Below are 25,569 nucleotides of genomic sequence, written 5' to 3' on the forward strand. Positions count from 1 at the left end.
AGGCAGGGCAAAGTGGCACCTTTATAGGCTAACTCATTTAAAGAGGCATGCGCTTTTTTTGGCAACAGCTTGCTTCATCAGATGCTAGAATGGACTTGCAGAGATGGGGGATACTAAATGACTTTAAGTAAGGTCATTTAAATACAAAGGATAGGAAAAGGTAGACCAGTTTCCTTGGGTAAATCCAATTATCTTTTATTAGACCAACTCAAAAATAGTAGTTGGAAAAATTCTTCATTAAATATATCCAAATTCTTCTTTTCAAGCTTTCAGGTACAAATACTCTTTGTCTGGGAGAAATGTCTGCAGTTGGTCTGTGCTCTTCCTGGATGGAGTAGTAAAGAAGCTAGAGGCCAGTACACATGCAAGAAAGCCAATCAGTTAAAACATGAATTGAGGGAGTCAGTAAGTAAGAAACAGGTGGGGAAGGGGAATGAATGTAGCTGTAGTCAATAGATGGGGGGGAGGGAATGAATATAGCTGGTAAAAAATGGAGAGGTGCCTGAGGAGTCAGATGTTAGGCAGGTTATAATGTGTCATAAATCCAGAGTCTATATTTAGTCCATGATTTTTTGTATCCAGTAGATTGATGCAGTGAAGTTCATAGGCTTCTCTGTGGAAGGTATTTTGTAAATTCCCTCTGAGGATTAGAACTGTGATATTGGAGAGAGTGATTTTTCTTGTGAGAAATGTGTCCCCACAGGTAACTAGGTGTTCTTGTCTTTGATAGAATCTTGTCTCTGTGTGTTTATTCTGGTAGGGAAAGGTGGGTTGAAGAGATCAAAAGAGATAAATAAAGCAGTAAAGCAGTTTGTTCAGGTAATGGGATAAGAATCCAGAGTCTCTGGATCCAATTCTGATGATTTTCTTGGTCTGCAATTTTGTTGTTGTTGTTTTTGTTGTTTTTTTTAAAGAACAGGTACCCTGATGTCAGGGTTAGATTGCTCAGGGAGGTTAGTGTTCTGCTATTGGGTTTTGCAACTAACATAACCCGCTGTTCATTGTGCAGTCTGTGTAGGCCAGTTTGTTCCCCAGCCTGGCATGGCAGTCCTTACTCTTGAGCTCTTTCTCTGTGTGATGACTCCTCTGTATTACAAAAATCAGCTCAGCAGAGGTCATGATTTACAGAAGCTGCTATGAAAGTGATGGGACTTCTTCCTCCACTTAACAAAGCATTTGCAGTTGCCATACCAAAGCAGGAAAAACAATAAAACTTAGACTAGCACTTTAAATCTTCTAAGCACTAGTGAATATAAACCAAAGAGCTAAACTGATTTAAAGGGAATTAAGAGGCTACAGCTGTTCAACATTACTTATTCAACTTTAGGGTTCAGTCATATCTGTAAAATTCATGACGATTCCCCCAAATCACTCTCTCATTCCATGTGTCTAATGCAAGTGAATAAACTCAGACAAGGTTCTTTGGGTGAAACTCTTGATTTTTGAGTGGTGTTTTTTTTTTTCCCCCAAACAAATGTGACCTAAAGTAAACTTGTTCCATGCATTTGTCTTTAAGTAGAGCAAATCTCTACTTAAAAAAAGCAAACAACTCCCTCCCCCAAAACACCCCAAATTAAAACACTCATTCAATATTTCTCACTTTCACAGGAAAATTACATGCAGTCTAGCAAAAGGCAAGTGGTGTAGTGTAATAGCCTAGTACTACAGAGATGAACTAAATAAAAGATAGTGAATGAAATACTTTTTTGCATCTAAACACTGTCCTACTACTGTATCCCCATCTGTAGGGCTTACATAAAAATCCCTTGTTGAGCTGGTCTTTCAACAAGGCTTCTAGAAATCTTAGTTTGGAGCTAAATCACTGGGATTTGGAGCTTTTATATTTAATTTCTGCTTTAAATCAGCTTCATAGTAAGTAGGTTTTAACTTTTTGCCTTGTACAAGGTTTGGAGATTTTTCTTTTGGCTTTTTCACTTCTAGAACCATTTTTATTTATTTTATTTAAATGCATAAATCGTCCTCTTTAAGCATTGCTAGAGAAGTAGATCATTATAGATGGCTAATCAACTTGGCTACAAATCAGTCCTCTCCTGAATCAGCCTGTATACTCTCTGCCTGTTAAAATGCCAGGCTAAACAGAGGCATCTTGTATTATTATGTATTCAAGTCTGCCCTAGATCAGCCTTTGCTTGGGATGGCCATCCACCAAAAGTGCTTTGCCACTTGCACACAGCTCTAGTGAGAATTGCCATAGTGATATCCAAGGGGAGAAACAGGACTTGGCTGGCCAAGCCCCGAGTTTATTCTGAACTGCACCCTAAAGCTAATAGGAAACCAATGCACAGCTTCCTGCTTAAGTATTAGCACCTCATATTGAATTCTTCTGCTGACTGGGACTATCTCATCTTTAAGGTATTGTACCAAGTGTCTCTAAGCAGGGCAAGTTACACATTGCGAGTCAAACTAACCTGTAAAATATATAAATGCCTACATGCAACATGGAGTAATAGTTTCATCTGACCTATTACAGTATTACCACTGAAAAAAGGGGGTGGGGAGCCAGTCCTTTAAACGCTTGCTTTCCTCTGGGCTTGCCAGCCATACTCATGGAGCTGTCTTTCTGTTTTGTGGCTATATAGTTCCTATCAAGCACTTTCCCTGCAGCTGATAACTTTTCTAACTGTCTTGCTTCCAAGCACAAAGCTCAGTCACTGACCCCGGTGGATTTTTTTTTTACTGCAGACCTATAGCCTACTAAGACTTGATAGTCTTAAACTTTCATGGTGACTTTTAAGAATAAACACCCTCTGACTTCTAAACTGCAGCCCTCTGCTTCTGTGGACTATTGAACTTTTGTGCTGGCTTCATGTTGAAATTGTTTGTGGCCAGGAATAAAAAACAAGCCTGGAACCAACTTTGTATTTGGCATCCAGAAGGGATAATCTCTGTTCTCTCAAAATACAGGTGATAATGCTCTTTAGTTCAAAAGCCTGTGCTGTTAGTTGCCAGCTAATAGGTTAATGATGGCAGGAGGAGGAGGGGTCCTTTCAGGGCAAGTCAGATAAGAATGGGAAACCAGGGTTGCTTCAGTAAGGTGGGGCTGATGTACAGGACAGCCTGGGCCTCTGTCTTTTTCTTACCCGATCTGTGGCTAGCAAGAGTCCATGCACTGCAACCTCACTTCATCTCTTTACAAGTGCAAAGAGGATAAAAAGCAAGTCATCAGAGACTCAATGCCGTTGCCATTGAAGTAGGTGGCAAAGCCCCCACTAACTTCTCTAGTGCTTATGGTCAGGTCTCAGGACAATGTGTTGTAGTTGTCAAGTGCAGAAAGCAGCACTCTAAAGAAATGTCTGAATAGCTGCTCAGTTTGGCTACTCATCACCTTTGCTTGCTGTTAGTGAGCACTTTGCAGTGAAGACTTCCTGTTCCCCCAGGATGGGGACCAGGAGCAGTGTCCTCTGGGCCATGGGCCTCCCCGTGGTCTGGATGTTTGGTGGCATGACAAGTGGTGGCAGTGTCCATTGCTACAGCTCCTGCAGCCATAGCAATTAACACAAGCTGTCCTGCCATCAAATTTTGAGACCGCCAGGGAACCCCACAAGCCAGATCCAGAGCACAGAGTTATATCATTTGGCCTGCAGGGCTGGATGAGCGGGGCACTGCTGCCCTAGACTCTTTAGGTGTGGATGATTTGACTTAATTCTGCCCTCCAGTGAGTATATCCTTAATCTATTTAGCTTTAAAACTTGCCATGCACTTGCAGAGTAGAAATGCTATATGATTTAGGTGGCTACCCACATACCACAAATTGCAAATGCCTATTCATGAGCCATTTCTTCTCCAAACTGGAAATTGTTTAGCAAAGCTAATTTAGGTATATTTAATGAAGAAAATTACATTTTAGAAATCTGGATCTGTTCCCAAACAAGATTGGCTGCGCTTGTCTCACACAACTTTAATTTAATAATTCAACCAGCTTTACTGGAAAACCAGTTATGACTAATCTATATTAGGAAACTAAGCTGTTTAAAATAAGGACTCTCTTTCAGGAGGAAGTATCAGAGGCACAGCTATGGATTTGGGACTCAGTGGCTTTTGAGCCCCAGTTCCAGCTATGCCATTCAGTTACCTACTGTGAGGCCTTAGATAAATACATCTTTGTGAAATAGGAAATGGAGGCTTTGTTGCTAGAGGGGTGGGTGGTTATAGCTGTGCAATCAGGGCTGAATGGTTGTTAAATACAATACCTCACTCTTAGTTTGTGCTGTTCCTTTATGAATGTTAAAAATGTTTTGTAAAGTAGGTATTCTTTCTGTGTTACAGGTGGGGATGGGTGGGAGTAGAACATGGTTTGAGGTTCAGGTTGTAAACATGCAGTCATTTGGAAATATAGCAAGGGTGACTTGCACTCCACATGCTCCCTCAACAGCCACTTCCTTTTGTTATAACGATATATTTTGTACCAGAGAAGAAGCTCTTGGGTTTGCATTTTCAGCCTCCATTTCTTCATGCCTATAATGCAGGAAGGATTTTGTAACAATACTCTAGCAAACTATTGCTTTCTTAAAAACTGGAATATTTTCATGTGATCTAGGCAGATGTTACTAGATCCTGTAAATCTTACCAAGGCTGTTGTGCTGACTTCATGCTTCAGCAGGAATAGTTGGGGGTGGTTAATGTCAAGCAATGATTATTAACAAGGGTGCTGCGAGATTTTTTTTTTTTTTTTTAAGGGTGCTGGAGTGTGCCATGCAATATTAGCACTGTTGGGTGTGCAAACATCTACACAACATTCATAAGATATAACTAGAGTTTGAAAATAGGAATCTACAGTGTCAAAAACATTCTGACCTCTCTTGGTCTTTCCAAGTATCTTTGCACCAGAAGAACTGTTCTATTTTGAACATAGCAAAAAACCCCCAAGTTTAAATTGTTTTTTGAAATGGGGTGTCATTAAATTCAGAAAGGTTATGGAGGTGTGCCTTGAGCCTGAAAAGGCTGAGAACCACTAATTTAGTGTTAAGAGCAAAACCTTGACTGGGGAGGGGGAAATGGGCTATTGCTAATCTCCTCTTGGAAGAAGAGGAACTCCCACTGAAATTCGATGGGAGTGGCTTGGTCAGTGGAACTGCATAGCTTTTGAAAAACCAGAGTATCTGAGGCAATGGAAATAATATGCATGCTATGACTTTCACATAATATCTGCTAAATGCAATGGAATCTTGGAAGTTGTGGGGAGTGGAGCCATCCAATAATTTGGAAAGGTCTTTATAGTGGGGAGCTAACTGCCTGTCTTGATGATGAGACAGAGGAGGAAGAGTAATTTGCCCAGGGTCCCCTACAAGAAATGGAGCAAAATGGAGCATAAAGCAGAGGTTCTCCAGAGTCCCAGACTTGCTTCCCACCCACTAGACCATCTTCCCTTCCAGTAACTGGGAAAGGCTGGTGCTGGTCATGAGTGTCCTGGCTCTACAGATAGTATGGTGATGGGGGCAGTATAAAAATGTGATGGGAGCACGTTTAAGATTTGGAATGAGCTGCTGAGATTTTAATTCGCACAGATTAGGGATATGATATACATTTGACTGAACAAAGTTTGAGCATCCCTTGATTTCAAGGTCTTTCCACTGTGAGCTAGTACTTTAACAAGTGAGCTGGCATGTAGGCAGCTTGCGCTCTGGCAGTAGGAGGCCCTGAGGAGGTGAGGAGGAGTTCCTTGATGAAGAACAGTGTCAGGGTGGCTCCCTTCCACTCTATCTGCATCACAATTTTGAAAGCAAAAGGCTCAGGCTTCATAACAGAATAGTGAGTGAGTAGAAAGCTGCTGATATATTTTTTTTCCCCCAAGACCAAAAGGTTGCCTAAAAGGGGAGGAGATGGCTAGCATGGTGGAATGGAACCAGAAGCTGCATTCTTCCTTTACTTTTTGATCAGGAAAGATTGCACAGCAGATGTCTAAGCCTTGAAAGAAAAGAGCACAGTCTGAGCCCTGTCACACACTTGTGATCGTGCGCCAGAAGAGATGCCATACAGCTTTCTGCTCCGTAGCCTCTTGTCATTCAACCATGTTTTTACTCCGGTCCGTGCCAGGACATTCCGATGCTCTGAGGCCAGGTTTTCAAATGCGGTTCCAGGAGCAAGCTGTTCAGCCTGAAGCACCTACCTGCCAAGGCTTGAACACAGGTTGTGTTGTTGCCATCTGCATGGCAGTGTCTTGTACAATAAACAAAGCTGGCCTCCCTATCGCTTCTGGAGGGACAGGGCTTTTCCAGTGGAGGGAAACAAATCATCACTAGGGAAACCTTAAATACTTTTTTTTTTTTTTAAGGCCAAAAGAAAACATTCATTCTTTTAAACTAAATAGCCTCTTTTTCCTTGGCTGCATGTACTGTGGCCTCAAAACAGGCTGACACGAAATGAACTCCATGGGTAAACATACTGCATGCCCGGGTTTTCTTTCTCCCTCCCTTTAAAGGATTCCACTAAATACTGAGTTCAACCTGTCCTCCTTCCTTCTCTTTTTGTGGGGGGGTAGGGGATATAGCAGTAGGTTCTGGGAGCCACCAGCTAATCACTATACCTCTAAAGGTTGCCAATTACAAACTCCCCAGCACCTATCAAGTGCTGCTGCAAATCTGATCCTCCAGGGACTTCTCATAATGCAGCAAAAAAACCTCCTGTGGCTGGAGTTCCCTTTTTGGACCGGGTTAATTGCCATACAGCAAAAGGAAAGGGGGCAGAGAACACTGCTTCTCACGGTGATGTGTGTCAATGCAAACTTGAAGCAGCTTGGACCCAGGGAGCAAAGGTCCCTGCTGGCTTTGCAAACTTTGATCTCAGTAAAGGCAATCACCACATGTTATTTTCAGTCGTTAAGGAAATATGAAATGCACTGGTGGTCAGGATAGTTTGCAGGCATTAACCACCCCAACGGTTACTGAAGTGCCACACTAGCAAAAGTGGGACTGGTTGCTGGTTCCTGGCGTAGATTTTAGAAGTTGCACTTAGTTCACTCCATCCTACTGTGGAAGGGGGGGGGGGGAAGGATTCCAAGGATTAAATTTGTCAAAATCTAAATGGGTGGGAGTGTCTATAAATAGAGCTAGCAGCCTGGGCTTTGATCCTCCCTCTGCTCCTGAGCTCAACTTCTTTAGCTCTGTTTGCTTTTCCAAAACTGGATGAATGGATAAACCTATTTATTCTGGGCCTGATTTACAGAACTACTTAGCACCTGCAGTTCTAGTGAGAACAGTAGGTTGTCAGCCCCTCTGTATTGGATTCTTTACTAGGATCTCCCCTCGCACTCCACCAAAGTGTCCCTTGAAGTCTACCTCTAGCTTTCCATCTCTTAAATTCTTTCAAAATCTCCCCGGAGGGAGAGATGGGGAGGAAGTTTTCTTCAGCATAGGAAGAGGTCACTAACTACAAGCTCCCTCTGCATTCTCTCTCCTTTTTCTTAAGCCTAAGGTCAAGTTAGATCTTGACTCTGACATAATGTGCTGGAGTTCATAACAAAAAAATATTTCAGTACAAGTCTGACCCCAGCATTTTCCAGGAACAACTGGTCTATAAAACTGTAGGAAACTATAATTGCAGCAAATGAAGTTGGTCGCCACAGATCTCTGGCTGCATACATAAGGGAAACAATACTGTTACAATTCTGTCAAATTCCATGCAAGTATGGGGAGCATAAGCGGATGGATGCTCTCAGAAGGCATATCTCCTTAGAGCAGTTATTAGTTTCACCTGCTTAAAGGAAAGCTGTCTGCCATAAGGAAAATATGTACCGTAAATGTTGAGCTGATCTGTTATGTTTTGTTTAATGCAATTAGGCATAATGTTTTCTCTGACCTTTTGGGTTGGCACTCAGTTTTCATATGCTGCACTTTCCATATGAAGCATTGACAGATGGGAAAGCCTACAGTTTTAGCTTTCCTAAAGGCACAGCAGACAAATAAAACGGTGTCTTCTCTGCCCTCTTCCCCCACCCACTGAAAGGGAGTGTTCACAGCCAGAGTCCTAATCCTACATCTGCTGTAACCTTCCCCTACTGAGGGCACTCTGCACTGTGTGTGGTGGGGCCTTGCATTCAGAAATGCACAGAAAGAAGCTAGCAAGTAGCTACTGCTTTGTTGGGGCAGAAGAAAGTGTGAATTTTTTAGCTCCTAAGTTTCTTTTAAATTAATCTAATGCATCAGATCCTAGTTATAGTATTTAGCCCACTTCCATCAAACTGCCTGTGTGAACAGTAGAGCTGTACGCTGAATATATTTGCATAGTCGCTGGAAGATTTAGCACAAAATAGCTCATCTCTTGGCATTTGGTGCTGTGGCTGGTGAAATGTAGCGTTCTCTCACTGCATCAAACACCTTCCATCCCTGCCCTGCTTAGATGCACAGCAGCCTGACTGTTGCAGCAGTTGCATTAAATTAACTGGTGTTCCCTTATCATTTGGTAGGATAGGCTCTGTCAAACACCACTGCCTGGGCCCTGCCTAGAGTGCATGGCTATCTATGCATGTCTTGTTTATTTCATACAAAGTGAGTGCTTCACTTTTGGCATATGAGTAGTCCCATTGACTTAGTTTAAAAATTCTTTTTGTATACACTTTGAGAGAGAACTTCATGGACTGGATATTACCAAAGGAGTACCCTAATGAAGCATCATAATGCTTTTATTATGGATCTGTGTCCCTGCTGGTAGATACTGTTTCCCCTGTGTGTCTGCAGATTTCTGCAGTTGCAGCCAGCTTACCTAATTGTTCATTCATACTTGAATCTACCTTCAGATAACTTGCTGAAATACAAACTAGCTGTTAGTAAAAGCCTGGAGGTGACCCTTTAATTCTAGGCCAAAAACCAGTTTAAAGAACTTCAGTTAGCTGTAAATAGCATTAACACTTCTGTTGTAATGTATCAATAGTTCAGGGTGTGGTACTGTGGTGGAAACAACAGCCAACTCTGGTGGAAAGAGCTGCTGTTTTCTAAACACAGCTTGTAGAGTAAAACTAAAGCAATGCGCCGCTCAGGAACTGAGTTTCTTCAGCTTTCTGAGCGCTCTTGTGTTGGTCTAGTATTCAAGTGGAATCCCAAGCCCATTTGTATGAAGTGAGTTCATCTTTGCATGAATTGAAGCTGATTTGTGGACAGACTCTTTTGGTTGGGATTCACCAGAAACAAAATATGGCCAGTGACTCTCATGGTCCCCTCCTGGAGACTGGGCTGAGAACACACCTCGCACTGTGGAGGACTGGAGATAGGACACTTGGCAAACCAAGGCGACAGTGGACAAGCTGGCCTTGCCCGGAGAAGAAAGCTGTTTGGAGAACAAAGTAATAAGCCCCACTGACAGAATGTATGTTGCATTTTATTTTGGAAGGAAGGGAGGGGTACCCCATGTATAGAATATACCATATCTAGGCATGCTTGCCAAAGCTGCTCAGCCTGCTGCTGGTTGCTTAAACGTGTCTTGCAAAAAGGGCCATTCCTGCCGATGTCCTGTCTTCGCTGCGCTGTATTGCAGAAGGTTTTAGTTAAGATTGTTGTCTCCTGCTGAAAGTAGAGTCCAGCCTGCTGGCTTCATGCCCTGCCCAGCTGCCCTCCTCATCCAGGCTGCTCTGTTTTTTTCCTCTCTGAACCCACCCTTTATCCCACTGGAGAAGTTCCTCTGGGTGGAGTGAGGTTGTCTTCAAATAAACTGGAATACCAGGGCCACTAGGTTTTCTTTGTGTGAATCTAACAAAGAAAAACCATTGCCCCTGTGTTTCTGAAAATGAGAAATAACAGTTTCCAAGGATGGAAACTGAGGCTGCCTGGTTTATTAGGAGAATTGTCTGTAGAAAAATGTATTGTATGTTGGCAGCTACTTGAACAGAGCAGTCAGGAGTACTTTTGTTGAAAAAGAAATGTAAAAGAGCCCCAGTAGGTTAGCCAGGAAAACAAGCTGCTCTTGTGCCATTTTCTGAGAATAATGCATAATAAGCTGTGGGCTGATGGCACGGAAGAACTTTTTAATAAAGTAAACTTTCCTTTATTAAAGTGTGTGGGGACGGGGGAAGAGTATGCGAAGCCAAATGTAAAGTAAGATGGCTCCTGCAGGAATTGCAGATTGTAGTAATGAATGCAGAGGCTGCTGCCTGTCAGAGCTGTATACTGCCCAGGGTGAGGACTTGGCTAACTTTGCAGTTTCTACTGGGTGGGCTCCAGTGAAGTGCTGTGTCTCAGAACATGCATGGAAATGCTTTCTGTGAAGGTGGATTAGCTGTCATAGTGTGGGATAAGCTCAGCCTTTCAAATTACACGCGACTTGCCCCCAACAAATCTAAGCCAGTTTGAAAGCCTGACATCACTTGAATCCTCCTTAACATGTTGCAAAGCTCTGCGCACACCTGAAGTGGCAGTAAGTATGCTGGGGATGATCTCTGGCAACTTGAACTCAAGACCAGAGCTGCTGTTTGCAGCCCCTAGTTGTTTCCGGTTTTTGTGGGAAATCTTTCACACAACTTCCAAGTAAATCTCTTGGGTACTAAAATACAAATTCTGTGAAAGACTTCAGCCTCTTTTATTTTCCTCTACCGGCTCAATAAAAGGCTCCTTTTATTGGATCTAAGGGTCTGACTGCTTAGCAGGGCTGAGGGACAGTTAGCATGTGCAAGCTGATCCAAAATGCAGTGACTGGTGTGAAAGAATCACTTCTCCAAAGGTGTGCATGAAACCAGGCAAGAACTGCATCAAAATGTTTTGGGTTTTTTTATTTTGTTTTGTTCTCCCCTTCTGAAGGTGCTGTAAATGTGCTGCAATTCTTGTAGCCATGCTTGAGGCTGGTTACTCTTCAACCTGGCTCCCTTGCCTTTTTAGGATTCTTATCTTGTTCAACTCAATAGAAAGTTCACTCCATAAGTCAGTGGCCTCTAATCTATACTTGGCATGAACAAGTTGCCAGGGGCAAGGGATTAACCCTTCCCTGGAGTTAAAAGCCTCAATTTTCTTGGCTGAAGAGGCCCTGGGGTCTGATAGAAGAAGGGAAATTGAAATCCATAGAGCAGAATTCATTAGCATGCCTCTCTCATCAGAAAGCCTCAGCTGGAGGAAGGATCAGGAAGGCTTGCAGTAGTTTTGGAGCTTCATTTTTTTTGCTTATGCTTTTGAAGTACATCAAGCTTTTTGCTATAAACCTCTAACCACCGAAAAACAAAATCTTGGCTCGAGAACACTTGTTGCCTTGGCGTCCATCCTGGGCCTGAGTGACTTATGTTTCTGTTTGGTGGGAGGATTCCTCCTCTCTATTTTAGACGAGTTGGGTCACATTGCTCTGGAGCCTAAACTCCCTTGGAGACTAGAGTCTCTCTCTCTCTTTCTCTCTTAAATGACATCAGTCAGAACTTGAGTGCTATTTAAAAACAAAAGGAGGGGAAAACCCCGGGTGCTGTCTGCCAAGAGAGAACAAAGAACAGCCAAAGTGCATAGCTTCTGGCACTTTACATGGAAATAAAACATTCATCCCCATGTCAGGTAGGGAGCTGCCTTCTGCATCCTTGACCCAACCTGGCATAGCTACAGCTCAAATACAAAACAATCCTGAACACAGTGCTGGAGAGGGGGATGCCCTGGGTGATCTAATTCCAGGAGGTTTCTCTGCCAAGCTTCTGGTCTGGTCCTGCAAACAATCCAAAGAGCAGGCTAACAGTTTCAATCCCAGGACAGTTGCCAACATAAACCCTGGGTGAGGGATGGGGAAGGAGGCAGTGCACAGGGATCCTTCCTTTTGTCCTCCCTCTTAAGTGCCTGACACTGAATGTAACAGGCCCTGCGTGCCCTCGCTGTCCTGCAGGAGGCCAGTGTAAAGTATGGGGTGGTATGTTCTTGCTTGCCCATAGGCTGCTTGGGAAGGCATTCCTCGGATATCCCAGGAGGCAGCTCTGTACCACCCTTACTTGGGCTGCCCCTAAATGGCACTATCTAGGGCAGGAGTGGCCAGTGTATAGTACAAATACCACAGGTGGCATGGGCCGCCCCTGTGTGACACATGGCAAACTGGGCAAGGAATAGGACAGAAAACAGATCAGCTGATCAGGCAGGAAAGAGGATCAGAGTGGCACTCGAGGAGGGTGCGGGGCTAATTGGTGGCACCCCCGCCAAAACGTTTGGCCCTTGCCAATCCAGGGCAGACTGCTTGAACCTTTGACATTTAGCATTAACACTTAATTGCCTTATCACACTGTATGGCAGTGGTTTTCAACCTATGGTCCGTGGACCCCTGAGGGTCTGCAGACTGTTTTGAAGGGGTCTGCAAAAGATGACTATGATCAATCAAAAGCATGTGAATACCCACACTTAAATAGAAAGCGGGTCCACACGTCTCTTTGAAACTTTTTAGGGGTCCACAAATGAAAAAAGTTGAAAACCACTGCTGTAGGACATCATCTCTCTCCAAGTGAGTAGAAGAGCCTATTGTCTCAAAACACAGGACACCCCTTCAGATAATCAAGGTTTCTCTGTCTTGCAAAGACATCCTCTTGGCACTCTGCAAGTCTCATGATTGCTCTGGAGTCCCTGCCCTGTAGCTTCCTACAGTGGAGAATTACTACCTGAATGGTTCAGGAAATGGACACCTGTCAGCTTGCTTCATCCAGATAAAATTTCCTCTAACTACATCAGCAGCTACTATACCAGCTGCCTGACTCTTGCCTGTGACTTTACTCTACCACATATCCTAGTAAAGGGTTTAGCTGATGGAGTTGTCAGACATCCTTATCAGATAAATAGGAGTTCTGCAAATAGTAGGAGGGTATGATCTTAGCTTTGTGGAATGATTGCATTTCAGGTTGTGCAAAAGAGGGTAATATAACATGCACTTCCAAGTTGGATTCAGTGACTTGTGACTGTCCAGAAGATAATCCCTGTTTGCCTCATTCTGTGCAATTAGACATTTTTCCATTGTCCCTGTTGCATACTGCCTGCATGCATAGTTCCTAGAGTCTTGTGGTGTTGAAATAAGAAATACCTCTGCCTTTTTTATTATCTGTGTATCCCACTGAATGGATCTAAGGAAAACAACTTTTCTCAGGAAAGATTTCACATTTTGTATGAGACTTTTCTGTCTTTTGAGTACAGCCCCTCAGAAGTATTTACATTACTACAGTATGCAATCTGTCTGGTAACAAATTCCACATGTCAGAGGTGAACTGTCCTCTCCAGTATAGTTATTCGCTTGCTTAAAACAGGCTCAAAATGTAGTGACCAAAGCAGCTGTTTTTCACAAGGGAATAAAAGTAAGCTTTTTGTATTAATTTTTAGATGGTTCAAGAGGTAAAATCCATGTAAAAAATGCTGGAGTTCATGAAAAATCTTGACTACTCAAATTTCAATGTAATGGTTGCACCTTGGGACGGAGGCAATACTCTGCCCTTTCCTAAAGAGGAGCTCTGAGGAGTAGGGAGAAGATATCTAGTAATTGTGCTGTATGGTACTCTCTTGATTTCTTATCTTGCTTATCCCACAGAAAAATGTGATTCCATTCACTTCAAGGTTGTGCCTTAACGTAAGTGGTGGGTTGGGAGTTGACACCCAGTGACTCGGTTTGGGACAGTGATGATGGGGACAAAACAGGAGAAGGTTCCCCAATGCTCCTTTCCTTTCCAGCCTTTAAAGTTTTGTCCGCTGTCTAAAAAACTGTACTACACTAATACGCTCTCTGGGCTGGATTTGGGTAGCAAAAACCCACTGTATTCACTTCCATGGGTTCCTTTCATTTTTCCCCCCTCAGAGCAAATCATGGCGGAAGATCAAGAATATGGTGCATTGGTCCCCCTTTGTTATGTCCTTCAAGAAGAAGTACCCTTGGATCCAACTGGCGGGTCATGCAGGTATGGGACATCAAGCTGTGCTATATAAAGCCCAAGGAGATGCTCCTGAGCATGAAACTAATGAAAGGGCAGAGCATCAGGCAGGTTCTCGACTGTTAAGCTAATTAGCTGTGTTAGCCTAAATTGTCTCCGAATTAATTTCACAGGGTTTAATTTGTTAAGCCTCTAGGGAAGCCCAGGGCTGTGGGAGCAACTGATCTTAAATAGCACAAAGTAGAGGTGAAGGAAATTCTAGCATATTGTGCTTGTAAAGTGTAGTCTCTACAGTAGGTGGTTGCTTAGGACTGCTGCCAGCTTTTGGAGTTACTCATGTCTGTCAAGTGGTGGAGGTTTGTGCTTTCCTCATGGAGGACCTCCGTTCAAACTCTGCCACTGACTGAAGGTAGGAGGTGATGTTAAGTTCTCCTCCTACCAGTTCCTGAGAGTTCCAGCTCTTAAGGACAGTGATTGGGGGGAAGAGGAGACAGAGTCCTCTAAACAGGACTAATCTTCAGTAGAAATTACTGTGATGAGTTTTAGCTGTAAACTCAAGTGGGAGTGAATCAGTCCTAGCAGCGGTGATGATCATTTGCCTTTGACACTAAATAAAACCATCAGTAGAAGCTTGTTAACCATTCACAGCACTTCTGAGTGTTTAACCTTTAAAATATTGTTTGGGTAGGGAGGTGGACAGGGGAAGGAGACTTGAAATTCCTGGCCTGTCTTCCTCTACCTGGCAAGGTGTCCTGCTCCAGAGCTGAGGCAAGTCTTGTATTGTCTTCTGTCTTGCAGGAAGCTTTAAAGCAGCAGCCAATGGCAGGATACTGAAGAAGCACTGTGAATCTGAGCAGCGCTGCTTGGACCGCTTGATGAATGATGTCCTGAAGCCCTTTGTTCCTGCTTATCATGGGGACGTAATGAAGGATGGGGAGCGGTACAATCAGATGGATGACCTGCTGGCTGAGTTTGACTCCCCCTGTGTTATGGACTGCAAGATGGGAGTCAGGTGAGTACTGTTTACTGCATTCCCTTGTCTTTGTAGGAAAAACATGATGCTGAAGTTTGAAAGTGCAGAACTCGCAGCAAACTTAATGCTGGAAGGAAATAAATATCTAAAATAAAAATTGGTGTAACAAGCTTCCCTGGATCTAAATGACTTACCCAGGTCATGTGGGTTTAGCAGCAGCATGACAGGCTCTTTATATTCTCAGCCTGATGACCTCCTGGCACACTGTGGAAGGATAGCTGTGGGGACTGTTGCATTAGTTTGCTGCAATAGCCCATTGCTATTCTGTTGGCCTGGGGTGGCAGCTTTTGAGGAAGTAGTCTACTGTGCTCTCCCAGCTACAGGAAGGCATTGATCTACAAGCTGGGGTGACATGTTGCAGGAGTTTTAGGGGGTAAAATAGCAGTCCTTGAATGGAAGTAGCTTTAAAATGGTAAGTAGGTAAAGCCTCCATGAAGCTTTGCCCAGGAGTTCCCATGACAAATTCTCTTAAGATGAGGAAGGGAGTAGCATTGCCATAAGCAGTCAGACATCGCATGTCATGACTGAAGGATTTCAGTCATGTCACACAGCCATGTTGGGCTCCATGGTTAAAAGAACTACGGAGCTGCACTCATGTCATGTCTGGAAGGAAGAACAGCACTGTCCTCTCTTATTTTATGTTGGTGGAGTATATTTTAGCTTGGAGCTGTCCAGCTTCTAGGTGTGTGGGGTACACATGCTACACAGGCCACACCAGGAGGACCACAGGCTGCATGCCACACAGACGTGCCCCTCTCTCTCCGCCTCCACTGCACCATATACCCATGTGTCCCTGGCCTTGCTCGTGGCTCAGTGCTGTGTTGAACTGTGCTGCATCCTGGGATGGGTACAGAAAGCAGAAGTGTGGGGAGCCTGGAGAATCTGGCAGCTGCTACAGGCAGAGTCATGAGGGGAGCAACAGCCAGACTGGAGCCTTGGGGTCTCAATTAGTCCCTTGTGCGCCACCACATGTGGCCCACCAGTTGGACAGCCCTCTTCTAGCTCACTCGAGAGTAGGCTGCAACCAGTAATTTTCTGGAAAATGTCCTAGTAAAGCGTTGAGCCTTGGAATAGCTTATTCAAGTAGCCCTGTTCATTAGTGTCAAGGCCTTCATCGCTGCTGTCACTGCTAGTTCTTCAGTATGTCTTCCTCAGTCTCTCATTGCTTCACATCTGACCTCAAAGTAAGGAAAAGGTATGAGAGCTTTCCTCCTGCTATTACATTCATGTCTGCAATATAGCATATGTATGCATTCTTTCTCTGAGGTTCTTGGACATTATTGTCCTTGCTTGTCTTGAAGCCCATTTGTGAAGTATTTAACTTCAGTCCTGCACATATTTAACTGCTCAGTCCTTAAAGACATGGCAAATCCTGTTGGCTCTGGGGAGGATGAAGGGGTGGGAATGAGTAAGCAAAAGTTGAACGAGCAACGTTTGCAGGATCAGGTGCACAAATGGTTATGCTGCAGCCCAGCCAGACTGCACAGATCTGGCTGGCTTAGTTATTGCAGGAGGGAGGGGATCGGGATCTGAAATGCATCTCAGATGTAGTGGAGACTGGTTCTTTCTGAAAAAGCTGATGGTTCTTGTTGGCTAGAGGAATATTTCCCCCCCTCCTTTCCTTTCCTGGCACGTGCCTCCTGTGCCTGTGTATCAGAAACAGAACTGTTCTTTCCTTTGTAGGGGTGAAGGCATTGCTAAGGGAGTGCTGGTAATCTCCAAGCTAGCTACATATCCTGCTCCAGCATGGCCTGAGGTGTACCTTGAAGGAAATGTGAACTGAGTCTGTTACCTGGGGAGACAGTTAAATATTGTTCATCTATTATCTGCTGCTCTAGTAACTCTTCTCATGTGCTTCTGTTAGCATCTCTGAGAGAAGTCTTGCTCATAGACACTGTTTTGATTGGACTCTGCCAGCATGAAAGGGGAGTGAGGTTCAAGTTACTGCATGAACAAATGGAAAAACATTCTGAACAGGTTAACTGATGTTTTGCCCATAAAAGCACATCGTTGTCAAACAGATCATGGGAGTTTGTTTCATTTTAAAATGTGCGTGCACCGGCAGTAACCTGTAGGCCTGGCTTGTGTCAATCAGCCTCCCGCTTGTCAGGTTGAAAGGGGGTTGCATGTCTTACTGATTCTCAGCCAGGGTGCCATGGCACCCTGGAGTACTTTGAGATCCTTTCAAGAGTGCTGCGGGGTGCCATGCACCATTAGCACTACCATGTGTGCAAACATGATTCATAAGGTAAGCCCAAAGATTTCAAATAGGAAGCCATAGTTGTGGTTTTTCAGAGACCTTAGCAAGAGAAAAGCTGCACTATTTATTTTTCTGTAGGCAGAAAAAGAGTAAAAACTATAAGCTGGCATTTTTCAGGGAGTGCCTCTAGTCGGTTCAGAACCACTGGCATGTCCCACTTCCCCATGAGATGAACTGGTTGGCTGGCTGTGTGTGTGTGGGCAAAATTACGTGGGCTAACTTGCACGTTTCTTTTTGTTTGTTTGGTTTTTTTTGAGCTAGTGGCACATGTGTAGGGGAGAGAGGTGCAGTAAGTACACTGAGGTGTGCACAATTTTTTGTTGTTGTTAAAACACATAACGGTGCACTAAAGAAATCATTAAAATTAAACAGCAACTCGGTGAGAAAAGCACATACCTCTTAGGCTAGGGATAGAATTTGCACATAAACTGGTATAAATGATCAGAAACCAGTTCAAATCTATAACACAGTAGAAGTTTCAATGCACATAAACTGGTTTCAGACATTTTTAAAAGTAGTTTAAGATATACCTGGATGGATGTAGTATCAGATTTAACTGATTTTAAACTTACTGAACTTTCTGTCCCAGATCCCCTACAGATTCAAGTTAACTCACAGTCCTCCAGCATACCAGGATGCTTTGCACCTCCTCCACAAACCCCTCCAGGTGGGTGGGCTAGCCTTGACCCAAGCTGTCTGCACCAGACAAGCAGGAAAGGCATGCTCTAATTTCCCCCAGCTTCTGGCTGGGCTACAGCAGGCATGTGGCTGCATTTCCAGAATCAAAAGTGAATGTGTGCTCACATTTTGTAGGGATTCAATCTACATAGTTTAGACTAACCTGCAAAGATTGAATTGATTCAGCCTCAGGCTTTTTGATTGTCTGTACTTAGCCTTAAAGCCTAGGGCAGGGTTTTGAAAGTGACTGTTGCATTGCTGTGCTGTGATTGCTCTCTATTTTGCTAAGTGTGATAATTTCCCTATTACTTTCCTTGCTGTACGAATCCACCTATCATCTCTTTGGGCAGGAATAGTTTCTATTGTGCATATGTATAGCACACTGCACAACCAGTACCTCATCCTGGAGACCTATATGCCATCACAATAAAGAAACTCTACAACTATCTATGTATTATAATAGCTACTCAGGCCCTGAAAGTGCTACCGCATTATAAGTTACGTGAAATATATAGCAACATTTAGTAGCTAATAAAGAATTTAGGCCCATAGACACTGTGGGTCCCAGCTGAAGGATTGGAAAGTGCATCATGGTTTGGCATCTCTTTGAAGTTTTGGATCAGGTCCGTTTCCTTAAGTATATGGCATCACAAAATGTAAGAGCCATCTTTTTGGTTGACCTATGAGTTATTCTGTGCTGTTCCTCAGACATGAGGATTTCTGGGAGTTTTCCCCAGTCAGAGAACACAGGGAAGGTAGAGTACTCCAGGGGTGTGCAACCTGCAGCACAAGTGACAGGCAGCCTCTGCGTGACATACAGTAGATAAGGGAGGGGACAGGCAGATGGGACAGGAGGCAGAGCAGCAGACTGAGCAGAGGAGGGGGATCAGAGTGGCACTCAAAGAGGGTTTAGGGGTGATTTGTGGCATTCCTGTCAAAAGGGTTCATCTCTGCAGGAGTATTCTTTTCTGTGTTATGAGTGGAGGAAGAGACCACTTGTTTGACTTGACACCTTTTTTTTTTAACATCCAAGTTGGAAGCTATCCTGCTTTCCTTTGGACAGTGGCAAACTTCTCCAGACAAGAGATCTGATGGCTTTTATTAGACCAGCTAAAATAGTTGGAAAAATTCTTCTTTGCAAGCTTTCGGGTACAAACACCCTTCTTCAGGCAGAGGAAGTATCTGCCTATGTCTTTAGACCAGTATGGCTACACCTAACACAAACTTCTCCAGACATTTTCAGACTGAAACCTGTGATTCAATGGGGTTTGGAGAGGGTTAAACCTTGGGAGAAGTAGAGGGAAGAGAATTCACAGGTGATTATGTGCCCTGTGAAGAAAAATTAGCCCTCTGAGTAGCATGACTATAGGAATACATTGCTGTCTTACTCCACCCACTGAGAAATCACAATGCTGACTTAAGCAAGAGCCCTTTATCAGTTTCATCTGAGCTTTTAAAAAAAGACAATAGAATCTGGGGATATCTACCATGTGATTTAGATGCTTTCTCTGAAAGATATGACTTGGCTTGGGGTAGGTCCCAGGGGAAAATGTGCAAACACCATTCCACAGTTTCCCTAGCTTGCTTCCCCTACACTCTGCTTGAGATAGGAAAGTCAAGTATGTGTTTAGAGCTCTTTGCCTTGTCCTAAACAGGAAGCTGCTCTTTGGATATAGCAGACATGGAGTGAAGGGACGCAGCAAGGTTTTCCACTGTTATCTCTGGTTCTGACAAGACCTCTCTACAAAGAGGGCTGGGACCTGGAAACCATTCTGGAAAATAAGCCGGAATAAATAAAATAAGTTGGAAATTGTGGTGTTGATAGACAGCACTCTTCCTGAGTGAGGCCTGAAGCAGCTTTCCTAGAGTGTTAGGACACACTGTGTTTCTAAAGGAAAAATAAAGCCAAGGTGTTTTGTTATGTTTTGGGGGTTTCTGTGGCTTTTAAAAGACCCCTGACACACTAAGACTAATCTCTTCCCAGCCAAAATCAAGCTGTGGTAATTAAGTTTTGTCTTCTTGAATTCCATCTGCTTTTCACCTGGGTGTCTTCCACTGCTGACAAAAAAGGGTAAAAAGACCTCCCTGGAGGCATTGTTATGTCACAGATTGATCAAATCGACTCTTTACTACTTAATGGGGTTTCAAGTTAGTGTAGGAAAAAAAATCTTCTGAGATTCTTGTGTAGTTTTGTAGTGATGCTTATTACTGCTGTAGAAAAGGGAGCTGAATAACCAGTATAAGGTTTAAGGAGAAGGTGGAAGTCCCTTAAGTTGGAAAACTAAGGTCTGATATTATGAACATCGTCTCTGTCGGAGAAGCAGTAAAAGGTGAAAGCCACTGACTCTCTCCGCTACTGGAGAATGGCTCCCTTTAGAGCAGCGGTTCCCAAACTCTGACAGATTGCGCACCACCAATTTAAAACAATACAACCTTAAAAACCACCAGCAAATGTTTGTCATATAAAGTAATTATAATAAGTTTGTTAATGTGTACCACTAACAGGTTGTCTGTGTACCACCAGTGGTACATCTACCACAGATTGAGAACCAGTGCTTTAGAGCTTGAAAGCAAGGCAGAGTGACACCTTTTAAAGACTAACCAATTCAGAAGGGCATAAGATTTCATAAGCAATAGCTTGCTTTGTAGGATGCCATGAATGGACCTGCAAGGAGTAGGAGTTTCTATATAGAGCTTGAGTTAGGACTGCAGACTGTCACAGTGAGGTTTGCAAGGGGCCATGGAGACTCCTGACTCTGCATAGTTTCTTCCCGAGCTGACCTAATTTAATTCAGCAAATGGTGGAGGCCGCCTTCGAGGTGGACTTAAAAGAAAGTAGTCCACAAATTCAGGAATTAGAATAAACTCATTTGTTGTTTCTTGGGAGAGTCCAGTTCCCTGTGTGTGGCAAAGAGGCGGGGAAGGGTATAAGGCAAACACTAGATTTCAGCAGAAGTCTGAACATGTCAGCTGATTCTCAAAGGGAACATCAAATGCTGCTGACAGCCAAGTGCTGGGATGTAGCTCGCTCACTCGCTCTCTTTCCTTGAACCTAGCCAACTTTTCCAGTACAAAATCAGTTGACAGAGCACAGTCTGAAAGCTTCATTTAACTCATGAGAATAAGTCATTGTTCAGATTTGCTCAGTATTCCAAACAAGCTGTCCAGTCTTGAGTCGTCTGGCCCCAGCTTGCCAGAGGGGAGAAAAACAGCTCTTCCCTTTCAAGTAAAGGTCAAGAGAGGTTTCCTTCTACTTTAGGACAGTGTCAACCATGATTGGATGTAATCCTTGTTCAATGCACTTTTGAGAATTGGAAAATTGAATCAGTTGTCATGTAGGCTCTTCAAGGTGATTTAAAAGAAGCTTGACCTTGTTGGACTTGAAAAGAAGGAGCTGGTCAAGGAAGATGATCCCAGTGGCTGCATTCCTGCATAGGTTGGCAGAAGTGTTTAGGAAGACTAGCTAGGAGGTAACAGTATTGGGCTGTTGAGGTCATTACCAGAGTTGCAGCTGAATGGAGTGAAGGCTGGTCTTTGTGGTGATGGGTAGGAGGAAGTGACAGGATATGGATACTGCAAGTAGTGCTTGGTATCTAGCAGGGCAGGCCTCTCATATGAGGAAATTCTCACAGAGGTGGCATAATCTACATTGGAAAGATAATCTGGAATAAAGTAGGGTGTAAATTGCAAGGTGGACTACTCCAGATGAACTCCATTTGCAGATTCCCTATTCCAAATTGGTTTAATCCATTTTGAAAGGGGATTAGTGATTTGGAGATAAGCTGTTTTAATGTACTTAAGTCCCATTTAGATTATCAAGCAATGCTGAGTAGGTAACACTGGAGCAGATCTGACTCTGGTGTGACCTGCTTGTCTAGTTGTCAGAGCTTGTGGGAGAGGGCACCAGGGTTTGAAATACAAGGAGCTTGGGGGGGCTCAGCCCCCCTGTAAGAGACAAGAGCCTCCGTCCAGCCTGCCCTGCACTTTTCTAAGCAGTTCCGGTGGCGGCTCCCAGCTTCCGGCTGCCACCACCTCAGGACCCCCCGCCCCAAGAGTCGGAGAGTAATTTGAGCCCTGGAGAGCACAGTCCTCTAGGACAAATGCTTTAAATGAACTAGTCTGATTTTATCCCAATGCATTTTGAATTCTCTGTAAACTAGAATATCTGAAGTACGTGCGACAGGGTGCTGAACTGAGCAGGATCAATAAAGTAGTGGTGGCGGGGGGGGTGAGTCTCTTTATGCTCCTCTGTGGCTAACTACTCCCTGGGTGTTGGTTATCCTGGATACATGCTTTCTGGGGCAGGGACTGTTGCTAACTATGCAGTGCCTCGCATGGCAAGTCTTTGAGGCTGAATGACCTTTGTCTTTCTCCTTGTCCTGTTGCACGTGGCAAAAACAGTCCTACTTTATCCTGCCCTTGGAACATGGTATAAATTGCAGCACTTTCGGGAAAAGGGAGGGGGGAGGGGATCACACCAGAATTGTGGTGTTTTTCTATGATTCACCATGACTAGGGCATATCTGCGAGCTGGGCAGAGCTCCAAGTGGTGGCTGGGGGAGTAGAAGTGAAAACCCTGTTTGTGAACTCAACAGTTGCCTTCTGTATCTTTTCCTATGTGTGAGTGGAAGATGCTGGTCTCCTCTGGCATCCTAGCTTGGGTTGCTGATGTAGAATGTGAGTCTGATACTTGTTTGTTCCAGCATTGCAGGCCCTGAAGTTTTGGGGCTTTATATTTCTTGAGTGAGACTACAGAGGTTCGGGGGATTCTTTGGGCACTGCCCACGTGAAACAGACTGTCTAGGGCCTGATCCTGGGAGGTGCTGAGTGTTATCTGCTCCAAGTGAAGGCAGTGGGTGTTGAGGGTACATGAAAACTTCTGCTGTAGCCAAGATTAAGGACCTGATCCCTGACCTTGCTCATGAATTAGTGGTGCACTTCATCCCTCACCAGTGTTATCATTCATAAACCATAAATCCGTATAGTGGAACCTTAATGTATGTTCAGGCTGTTAATAGGTTTTGTACCCCTTTGACAGAACGTACTTGGAAGAGGAACTAACAAAAGCTCGGAAGAAGCCGAACCTGCGGAAGGACATGTATATGAAGATGACTGAAGTAGATCCAGATGCTCCAACCGAGGAGGAGAATGCCCAGCGAGCAGTAACCAAACCCCGATACATGCAGTGGAGAGAGACCATCAGTTCTACAGCAACGCTGGGATTCAGGATCGAGGGGATCAAGGTGAGGTTGCCTAACTTGCCTTCTGTACTGTACCATCCATTGCTTGCAGAGCCTATTTGAAAAACCACATGGGAGGAATGGAAAAATGTGAACCTCCTGTGAGCCCCCCCTAGCTTCAGGAAGCTTCTGTAGCTGGATTTACTGTAAAGAGCGCACACCACTCTCTCTGGGCTTAGCTCATAGCACTACAGTGTCTAAGATGGAACTTTGTAAAGCTGTTGCCTCCACCAAAAACCAGGCAGCAGTGGCATCTTTGCCTGAATTTTCGCTTTGGGCCATGTCAGCACCCAATACTATATAGCTCCAGAGCTGAACTGGATCAGGATCCTTTCTAAACTTCAAGGATATTAAAAAGTCTTGAGTCAGCTCGTCTGACTCAAGCCGCTTCTTTGCAAAATCTACAGAGAACTTGTTTCTATTGTTTCTGCAAACGTTCCCTCAGCCTTACTCCTTCAGTTATAGCAAGGTGCACTCAGACTCACCAGTTTACTTGCCTTAGGTAAGCTTTTTGTGAGAGAGGTTCTCTGTAACATTGCATGCTTTATTCATGTTTCACACACCACTGTGGTCCATGAAAGCATTAAATGGCTACCTGCTCTTAACTGTTTTAAGAAGGCAGGGCCGGGTACCATCTTGGAGACTAACTGGTTCAAAGGTGCCTTCTGCCTGACTTCAGACTAAGGTAGCTAATTATCTCTCTCCATCCTAACAGTTTAAAACTGCCCTCTAGAGGCAGCCTATCTAGGTGACTTTGGTCCTAATTGGTTCTAAGTTGTTTCCTCTCTCATGCACTGCTTTCCCTTTTAATGGCAAGGAGTAATTTGGTCAAAGTGCCTATGCTTTAGGTGGAATTCTGAGTTCTTTTGTGCATCTAAGTGGCAGCTTTTAAGCTGAATAAGTGTTATTTTTGGCATTTACATGCAGGTAATGATGCTGCAGATCCTTGCAGTGGGGATGCATAAGGTCATAGGTTTGATCCCTGGTTAGACTAGATGATCTCATGAGGTCCCTTCCCACCTTACTTCTTTATGAAATCTAAGCATGCATAGTAGGTGACCACCTGAGTGCACACTTACTCAGCTATATATATGCACCCATTCTGGATGTGTGCCTACATCCGAGTCCTGAATATGTAAGAGAAGTAAAAAATACAGGTTCAGGTTCCCTTTGGATAAGGTTAGGGTAGGGCTAGAACCTGGGGGCATCTTTACATGTGCGTGGGGGGGGGTTGTTTAATTAGATCTGTAGTTAAAGCGTGACCCCACTGCCGTTTTGAAGCATGAGGACACTGAATACTTGTAATGCTGAGGCTGCTGGAGCATGCCAATTAGCACATTCCAGCAGACTTGATTAATTGAGTCTGCTCTAACGCATTCTAATAAGAACTCATTGGAGCAGGTGTTGGGCACATGTATAGGTACTCTGGGTCTCCAGCTTCCTAGGTGAGTAGCCTAATCACTGAGCTTTTGAGGCTAAAGTGTAAGGGGGGCCTTTCTCAATCTGTCCTCCTCCATACCCCCAAAACCTTTTACCTTGGTACTATTGTTTGACTGTCCACACCCTGAGACTGCTATGGATACATTCCACTGTTGTTTGCATTGCAGCAAACTGATACTCGCTATGAATTGTTTCCCAATAAATTGTGGGAGAACGTGCCTGCCCCTTTGAAGAACATGGACAGTAGAGGTAATTGTGGGATGGCATCAGAAAAGTAGCAGCAGTTGAGCAGATCCAGCTTGCATTCACTACAGAGTGGTGGTTTCAGCAACTGAAGGTTTACATTAACCAGAACATTGGCATGTGGCCTCTGACAGGCCAGCCAGCTCCAATGAAAAGTCACAGCACACTTGAGTTAAAAGGTCTTGTGTGTGGCTAGGAGTTAGAGTTCTTGCTTGTATCTACTGCAAACTTAACTCCAGCCCTAACTGACTTGGACTATGTTTCAGTGATAATCAAGTAAGACTTAGGCTTCTAAGCTGCTTAAGCACTTCTGAACATCAGGGGTGTGCGAAGCGGGCCCTATTCGATTCGGATCCCGATTTCAGCCTGAATCGGGGATGGTGATTCAATTTGTTGATTCGGATCACTGTCCCTGATTCAGTTTGGCTGAATCCGAATCTTCCCTTTCATGCAGGCCCTTCCACCTAACCCAGTCTGCGAGAGAAAACCAGTAGCCACTTGCCCAATACAAAACCTCTGTCCTCATGATCCTGCTGCCATGAAGCTCATCCTGTCACATATCCCATTCCCTCTGGTCAGTCGCTTCCAAACACTCTCCTACCCTGTCCAATCCAGTCACAGGATGAACTTTTGGGCCACCCAGCCAGCTGCAAGAGACTTCCTTTCTCCATCTCTCTGACTTCCCAGCTCTCTTAAACTCCCCTTCTTTCCTGCTGCCTCCAGTGGACATGTGCATTGTCAGCCAGGTCCTGTCATCAGCCCTTATTCTGAACAAACTTTTACCTATTTCCTACAGCTGTCACTCTCTGACTGACGGGTATTATACTGCTAAAATTGTAAGAATATATGGAGCTTGCCAAAGTGACTCTTTTGA

The 25,569-nt window shown here is 44.1% G+C and overlaps 1 protein-coding gene across 2 annotated transcripts in view; it reads left to right on the forward strand.

The window, feature by feature from the left end:
- Positions 1–25,569, forward strand: part of ITPKB (inositol-trisphosphate 3-kinase B) — a 96,573-nt gene that overhangs the window by 62,383 nt on the left and 8,621 nt on the right. For both annotated transcript variants that reach the window (XM_006272616.4, XM_019483105.2), the window contains 3 exons: positions 13,729–13,828; positions 14,600–14,813; positions 22,811–23,015. In XM_006272616.4, coding sequence (XP_006272678.1) covers positions 13,729–13,828; positions 14,600–14,813; positions 22,811–23,015 — 519 coding nt within the window. The remainder of the gene's footprint in view (positions 1–13,728; positions 13,829–14,599; positions 14,814–22,810; positions 23,016–25,569) is intronic.

Source organism: Alligator mississippiensis, chromosome 1 (assembly GCF_030867095.1).
Source record: "Alligator mississippiensis isolate rAllMis1 chromosome 1, rAllMis1, whole genome shotgun sequence".
Taxonomy (NCBI): Eukaryota; Metazoa; Chordata; order Crocodylia; family Alligatoridae; genus Alligator; species Alligator mississippiensis.